Consider the following 8,522-nt stretch of genomic DNA (forward strand, 5'->3'; position numbering starts at 1 on the left):
TTTTGCAATGAATCTGTGCAAAGAACCTCTCCAGAAATGTGACCATGTGTCCTGGCCACGCCCACTTTAACGCCTGTGAATGATCTGCTTTTTAGCATTGCATCAAAACTACTGAGGACGCCGTGCTTGATGTTAGCTTGCTGCGAGGTGCTGAAGCCTCTTGGCTTTCCACATCATTATTCAACTTGAAGGATGATTCCCAGTCTCTATATCTACTGGGGTGTTATTTGCAGCATTTTTAAGTATCTATCAGTTCTTAAGAATATTCAGGACACACACACACGAGTCAGATCTATCTTCTCTTTGCCTGGATTAATAAAACCTTTTAGTCTTTCCCTGCAGCAGCGCTGGTGTCCTGTCCTCCAGCTGCAATGAGAAAGTTTTGTTGTTTTCATCTAGTTGTTAAGACGTTACTTTGCATTCACATTGCTTCACGTCCTCCCACCATGCCCAGTCCACAAGGTGTCAATTAAATCTGTGGTGGATAAATAAATTCATGAGATGCACAGGATTTGTTTCGGGGCGTGTGGAGACGGAGTCGTGGAGCGTTGCATACAAACTAAAAGCCACACAGGTCCCTGGTGGTGTTAATGCGAGGGCAGTCGGGCGGTCTGTGCCTCGATGTTGCTACAAACAGTTTACAGAAGTTTTGCATGTGTTGATGCACATGAACAACAACTGCCTCATAAGGTACAACAAGGAAACTGAAGGGAACAGATGTAACTTCACCTCTGCCGTGACTTCAGTCTGCAGAGAACAGCCGTATGGGAAGATGTAATTAATAAGGTGCAGTGTTTTGATTAAAGGAGTCTGCATCAGATCGCATGAAGCGTGTTCCAGATGGAGGCGGTACGCAGAGTACGAGCTGTGACTCTTAAATGCTCCGAGTGATGAGGAGGTGGAAAGCTCTCGGGAATAATAGAATCGATATCGCACTGAGGCACAAGGCCACATAACGCCTTGAAATGTGGGGGATAGAAGTTTAGAATCAATCCAAAACCTTTAAGGAAAGACTTCAGACCACGTTATTCACAGGAGAAATATCTGGGACACAAATTAGACTGTGGTTGAACTCGAGACGTGCTCACTACAAACCAGGTGTCTATATAATGCTGGAACTTCATTATTCTCAAATTAGACCAAGTTGTTCCCGCGCAGCCCAGAATAATTTCTCTGCAGTCTGGTGACACATGCTGGAACCAAAGCTGGAGCGTTTTATTCTGTTTGAAAGTGCATGTGTGGTATTGTTGCTTTCTCCAGTAAGATGTATTCATGTTTACTGTGATTACTATTTTCTTATCGGCCATAACATCAGTTATCGATCCAGATTCCACTACGTGACCTATGATCATGTCCTACATGACCAGTTGGTGTCTGTCAAAAGTTAAAGAAAAGATGGAAAATTAGAAAGTTGGAAAGAGTTGTTTCAAAGATCATTTGTTTGTTTTAGACAAATAGCAAAAGTTTTTCAGCTGCATCAGAAACCAAACAATTGAGATTTGAGTAGTATGATCCGGAATCACAGAAGGTAATATTGTTTATGTGAGAAATACCCGGATGTTTACTAGATTGGCCAGTATTTGAGTATACTACAGGAGCTGTACTTATAATACTAAACAACCCCACAATGCACTGCAGCTCTCGGACTGTCCAATCTCGGCGCTCGCCAGCTAGTTAATTAGTGGTTAGAAATTAAATTTCTGTGCTGAAATACGTTTTAAATACTGCCAAATAATATAAAAATGACTACTAAAGTCAGGTTAGTATGCAGAATATATATTTTGAGTATGTGGTAGTTATTTTCGCACACAGCCTTCATCATCTTCATCATTTCTTTGAACACGGATGTAGTTTTTTTTGAAGGAGGCTTCTGTATCAGGAGAGTCTGTGATGGATGGTTTCGGGTTGTTTTAAAGTATAGTTAGTAAACACTGCATGGATTTCTAATCGATGCAGAGCCACGGGGCCTTCAAGCTTGTTAAAGATTTGAAAAGACGGACTCAGAAATATGAAAGGATGTTCATGGAAATACTCGATTTCACTTCAAAGAAACAAAAAAAGAAACTCCTGTGTGGTTTCGCAGTGATGCATTAAACTGAGAAAAGTCAAGAGTAAAACAGTGGCTTTAAATATGAGATTCTGAGTGAACTGAAACGCCCCGGACTCTCACGAGGAGATGATGTCACTGTGTTACTAAACAGCTGGAAGCAGCAGCAGGTGTGGCGGACAATGAGAGCCAAAAATAACTGCTCCTCCATTCAACAGCCACATACTGCCACACCTTAACGACTTAGCAGCACGCGTACATGCCCATGACGTCTGTCCAACATCTGAATGACTCAGCGTTTTTTAAAGAGGAGTCTGGTGCTCCAAGAAGATATTGCAAAACAAAATGAACTTTGATGGTAGAGGAACTTTATTCAAGCTGAATGCAACCCAGCAAGATGCATCTTATGTATTCTTAACATGTGGAATTTGATTTAATTTAGGTGTTAGTAGAAACCAGGTGTATCACCAGAGTCTAGGACACCAGTTACTAGTTAGTAATCAGTGTCTAAAATGTTGCTAAGTGTTTTCCAAAGCCTAAGATGACATTCTCAATGTAGTGTCTCTGTCAACATCTAAACCCCAAAATATTTAAAACGTGAAGAAACCAGAAGACTTTCACATTGCAGGAGCTGGAATCTGAGATTTGACCTCTCATAAAGAAATTACTCAAAGGGATTAAACCACAAACTAATAAATTGAGGATACATTTTAATAGCAGTGAACTACTCTAATAATGTCGCAGCTCTTTTTCTAACACATGTAGAAATCTGTTTTGGGGTGATTAACAAACCCTTGTGTCTCTCTCTCTCTCTCTCTCTCTCTCTCTCTCTCTCTCATCTCTCTCTCTCTCTCCTCTCTCTCTCTCTCTCTCTCTCTCTCTCTCTCTCTCTCTCTCTCTCTCTCTCTCTCTCTCTCTCTCTCTCTCTCTCTCTCTCTCTCTCTCTCTCTCTCTCTCTCTCTCTCTCTCTCTCTCTCTCTCTCTCTCTCTCTCAGCTTTCACAGCCGAACAGTACCAGCAGCATCAGGAACAGCTGGCCCTGATGCAGAAACAGCAGCTGGAGCAGATCCAGCTGCAACAACAAGCCAACAGCACCACCACTGCAAACAGCACACCCGTCAGTATCCAAAATAAGCATAGCCTGACAACCCTCTTTTCTTTTTTTCTTTTCTTTTTTTTTGTTTGGTTAAATCTCATCAGTGGCTTTAACAGTGTCCTCGTGTCTCTCCTCAGGGAATGGCGAATACGTTGGACCAGGCCACCGCTCAGTTCGCTGCCACGGCCCTCGTCACCGCCGACCAACTGCTGGCTCTAAAAACCAAGGAGGAGCTAGCCCTGGGAGGCGGAGTCAACGGCGTCCTCTCCCCCTCAGGTATGACGACTCTTCACAAAACGTCTTCTCTGGCTGGTCAGGGAACTTCTAAACGCTTCAAGCTTAAAAAGAAAGGGCATCAGATGACAGAGTGGGGGTCAGTGTGTGATACAATAAGATGGTCTTTTATGATATGAAGTGCAGCCCTCTTGAACAGTCATCATTTGACTGATTTTCTCTTTTCTAATGACCGTCTTTATGAGCACAGCCACCTGCAACATTTAGGTCTGATTCACTTCTTTGTGATTTTTCTACTTTCAAACATACAAATAAATGATGCAAAAGTTTTTAAAAACCGAACGCCCTTTAAATTTAAAGTGCACTTTGCCAAAGTGTTGCAATCCAGTGACACTGAACAGACAAAGCAAACAAAGAGCCTAAAGTAATTACAGTCCTAAAAACCCATCATGGAGCTCAGCGAGAGCGAGAGAGCAGATAACAGAACAAAAAAAAAAAAAAAAAAAACCTGCAGCGCTAAAAGCCCCAACAGCCGAGGCCGTTTCAGACTGCAGGATTTAACAGATAACCGAAGAGAAGTGACATAATGGACATTTCCATTTGAGACTTTTCTGCAGATGTAAAACAGCAAACCGAGGATCCGTCCTTCACTGATAAGACGACTGAAAACTGAAGAGCTGGATTATCAGTTTTGTTCTGATACTCGGTTTCTTTGTGATTGTGGAGAAAAAAGGAATAACTCCAGCTCCTACATGACCTAATCCATACAGTAGATGTTAAATAAACTGTGCACATGTTCACATCAGTCTTAATGATAGGCAAAGGTTAGCATCCACACTAAAACCATTTCAATTAAAAGTGTTTTGAACTTTCAGGATTTATCTTCAAAGAGAATAATTGATAATTGAAACCCTCCCTCTCCACCTCCCACCTCTCCCCTCGTCTCCCCCCCCCCCCCCCCCCCCCCACCACCACCACCACCGCCCGGCCTCTTTTCACCCCTCAGGTGTCTACAAGGGCTTGCACCTCTCGAGCACAGCGTCCCCTTCCCCCGCCGCCCCCGGCTCCTCCCACCACCACCCAGACACCCTCCCTGCTCCACCCCTGCACCACCAGCTCCTCCTCCGCCACCAGTCACAACAAACGGCACCTCCCACCCTGCCAACACCACCACCGCCACCACTCAGGTCCTGCTGGGAAACAACAACAGCCTCCGTCTGGGCGTTCCCACCGGGAAGCGCGTCCACGCCCCCCGGACGCTGAGCGCCACCATGCCGACATCCGCCTTAAAGCTCGCCCACGCAGCCCGCCGCCACCGCCAACTGTCAGAACCCAAGGTCACTACGGCCGCAGCCTCGCCGCTGGACATAGTGCCCAGGTGAGGAAAAACAACACAAGTAGTCAGATTTACAGAGAATGAAGTTTTTATTTAGTGGAGAAGTGATGCAGAGCGCTCCAGAAGAGACAGAACATATCACTGCAGAGCTTTAACAGACAAACCGCTGATTCAGTTATTTACAGTAAGTCTCCATTTGAGCATCTTGTTTTCTTGTAGATCTTACTTCTCAGTGAACGGGCAAATTTTGTTTCTGCAGATGTTCCTAAAAAAGAGAAACTGAAAAAGCAGTAAAAATAAGTTTCTCAGTCTGCTGTGATTTAAAAACGCTGTGATTTGTTGTGTGTTTTTATCAGAATGTAATTTCTTTAAAAAAACCATCCGGTTAATTCTGTATTGATGTTTTCATTTGTTGTAGAGAAAAACGCTTTGGTGAACCGCAGCCATTCAAACATTGATTTCTACAGGGCCCATTATACGTTTTCTTACTGCGGCTGTATTATTAAAGAAAGCACAACCAGCGACAATTAAAGCCGTTTTCCACTTCAGGAACTAATGGAGATTTAATGGGGACCATTTGTTCTGCTTCTTCTTTTTGTCCCTGCTTGGGGACTATTTTGTTTTTGGGCTCTGAACAAAATGCAACGACAAGATGCTTAAAGCAACTGCTGGCAGAAAAGTCAGGATACTGCAGAAGGAAAAGTAGACACCATAAATACCAAGTCCTGGTTTGGCCTTAAAGCTCCTGTGAGATGTTTGTAACTGCTAGTAAATGGTGATGCCTTTTTTATGAGCAACAAAAACAAATGAGACGATCAGAGAAGAGATCGATGAATAACTGTGCCACACTGTAGACGAGACGGTTTAAAGCTTCTTGAAGAAACTGCTGTTTTTTCACACAGTCTCAATGAGGGAATTTGCCTTTTTAAGTGACATGATGATATTTTTTTTTTGGTTAGAAAACACAACTTAAAGGCGGAATAATGCAGACCAATGTTGAGAATGTCTGTGTAGGTTCTCAGTCATCATGGTCATGGTAGATTCAAAGCTTGATCCAAAGACAGCAGGACTTGGTTTTAAAATCTTGAGGACGTTTCACCTCTACTACAAAAGGCTCCTTCACTTCTAAACTTACTGGTGGATGGAGCTAGAAATGTAACGCTCTGTGGATCATTAGCTAATGATCGAGGATGACTCTCATCAGAGTCGTTAGCCGAGTCGTTAAACACCCCCAGTCGTCTGTGGGTCGTATGTTCCAACTTCCAAGGTGGGAATGAGACTTAAGTTGTTTAGGGAGAAAATTCAGAGCGGCTTTGTAGGTTTGATGGAGTATGGTTTCTCAGACCGAGACATCATCACCACCTCTGAAGAAGCCTTTTTAGAGGAGAGGTGAAACGTCTTCAAGATCTTTAACCAGGTCCAGTTGCCTTTGGATCATCAAATTTTTTAGAAATAAATCAGCAAATACAAAAGATTGAGCAGCTTTATCTAGGGGTTGACAAAATGTACAGACACCAGATTCCTGAAGAAGAGGAGTAGGGTCTTATGGCACAACTTCAAAAAGCTCCAGCAGCACTAGTAGTATAAAGATTATCTCTTATTAGACCGACGTTGTGGTCTTCATCAGGGTCATCAGGACCCAAATAGAGCTGAAATAGAAAAAAACAAAGCTGCAGAAACTACCTTTAAAAAAAAAAAAAAAAAATCCACTGCACCGTGACACCACACTTAATCCTCACATCATAGATACAGGAATTAGTTCAAATGGAACTTAAAATTGACACCTTTTTAGCTTTTTAAGGTTGAGTTTCAGGTTTTTGTTGACGTGTGTCTGTTCCAGTTTATTGTTTTAGTAGATGTTTGCCCCCCTGTTGCCTTTCTGTTGTTGTTTATTTAATATGTCCACGTTTGTAAAGTGAGAGAATCTTTTCACAAAATAATCACCCAAGAGGTCCTGATTAAGATCCTGCAGTGGAAAAAACTATTAATGAGACTGTTGCAAAGTCGACTGTTTTCTCCTTTGCTGACTGTGCGTCCTCTTTCTGTTTTCAGGGAGAATCACGAACAAGACAAGCCAGCACTGAACAGTCTATCAGAGAACACAATGGCCATGGAGGTCACGTAGCCTCCCGCTCGCAGCTCCGAGGAAGTGTCAACTCCTGTGTCGTTATTTTTTTCATTTAAACATTTTTTTTAGGTGCTATGCATCGTACGTTAGTCGTGAAAGAAAATGGTGGCGGAATGAGCATGGCAAGGCCTGGTTTCCATGGTAACAGTTTGGGACTTAATGCAATGCTCGTCTCGTACAATTTTCTCTCTCTCTCTCTCTCTCTCTTTCGCTCTCCCCATTTCCCTTTTTGTTACTGTTAATAAGAGATCGTCTGTAAATTCTTAATATGGCAATTATATGTACAGTACTGCATATTTGTAATACCACCCCCCTCCCTCCCCTGAGAGCCCCCCTCCGTTCTTGTAAATAACATTACTTGAATACAGAATTGTTCATTTGTGATGTTTTGCACTCGAGATATTAAAAAAGAAAATCAAAAATTAAAAAGAAAACGACAAACTGCGACTGGTGCGAGTATGAGGTGTGAGCGTTATACCACAGAACGATGACATCACACGCATGGTGCACAACCTGCTGTTTGATCTATTTATTGTGCCGTGTTTACAAAGGGGTTTTTTTTTTTTTTTGGGCCGTTCATTTTTTTTGTACTTTTTTTTTTTTAATACACTGTACCCCTCACAGGTCCCCCGTGCTTTAGTCAGTGTTTAGATAGATTATAAAAACTCTGTATTTTTTTTTTTTTTGGGATGTTGTGAACATGGCCAGGAGCTCGCCTGGTGTCATCGGGCGTTCCTCCCCTCGACGTGCATTCAGTTGCAGGGCGGTGGAGGAGGACGGCGGGTGTGGATTTGATTGTCGTACGCATCAGTTTGTCAGTGGGGTTAATCCATTTCCACGAAGCTCTTCCATACATCTACTATTCTTGAGACAAGTAACAAAACCACGGCGATGAAGACTCTTTCCCAGTAGACTTTGCTGCTTCTGATTCATCTAAGCACTATTTAATTTCTCTATTTTTTTTTACTGATTGATGCTGCTTTTGTTTGATTCAGGTCTGTTGTTTCGACCAGACCGCTTCATTTACATTTTCTCTAGAAGATAATTCCTCCCCCCCGTCACCCCGACCTCCCGTTGTCATTTTTTTTTTTTAAAGGAATATTTTTGTATCTCCCACTTTTTTTTTTTTTTTTTTTTTTAATATTCAGATTTTCTTCACAGAGGAAGACTTAATTCTTTTGTTACTTGTTGATCTAAAGAAGTAAAGAAAAAACCAAGGGGAGTAAAAAAAAAAAAATGCAGTAACTGACATTTATTATCATTCCAGCTTTGACATAATAAGAAAAAGAAAACACATGTATGTATTGAGAAAAAAAAACAAAGACAAAAAAACAGATGGTTTTCTCGACTTTGAAAAACTCTCCAGAAGGCTGCGAGGCCGTGAACCACAAGTTATCGGGTGCCTTCATTTGGGAAAAAAGACAAAAACCTAAAAAAAACAAAAAAAAAAAACAATCGCTCTCTTCTGTGAAGAGTTTGGTACTGAACAAGGCTACTTGTAGTTTTTCTTTGTCTGTACCACAATCCCAATGCCCATTCCAATGGCCCAGTTGATTCATGACTTTTTGTTTTGTTTTTGTAGACCCTTCCACCACACACACACACACACACACACACACATGGGAAAATACTAAGAATCCTCATGAATTGTCACAAAATGAAATAAAAATCCAGGGCATTA

The 8,522-nt window shown here is 42.0% G+C and overlaps 1 protein-coding gene across 1 annotated transcript in view; it reads left to right on the forward strand.

Annotated features, from left to right (window-relative positions):
* LOC109989883 (enhancer of polycomb homolog 1) overlaps window positions 1-8,522 on the forward strand; it is a 28,380-nt gene extending 19,858 nt beyond the window's left edge. The window contains 6 exon segments of the mRNA XM_020641797.3: window positions 3,043-3,164; window positions 3,281-3,419; window positions 4,384-4,436; window positions 4,438-4,518; window positions 4,520-4,755; window positions 6,766-8,522. Of these exon segments, the coding sequence (XP_020497453.2) occupies window positions 3,043-3,164; window positions 3,281-3,419; window positions 4,384-4,436; window positions 4,438-4,518; window positions 4,520-4,755; window positions 6,766-6,838 (704 nt within the window). The 3' untranslated portion in view covers window positions 6,839-8,522.

The sequence above is a fragment of the Labrus bergylta genome, chromosome 4 (assembly GCF_963930695.1).
Source record: "Labrus bergylta chromosome 4, fLabBer1.1, whole genome shotgun sequence".
Classification (NCBI taxonomy): Eukaryota; Metazoa; Chordata; class Actinopteri; order Labriformes; family Labridae; genus Labrus; species Labrus bergylta.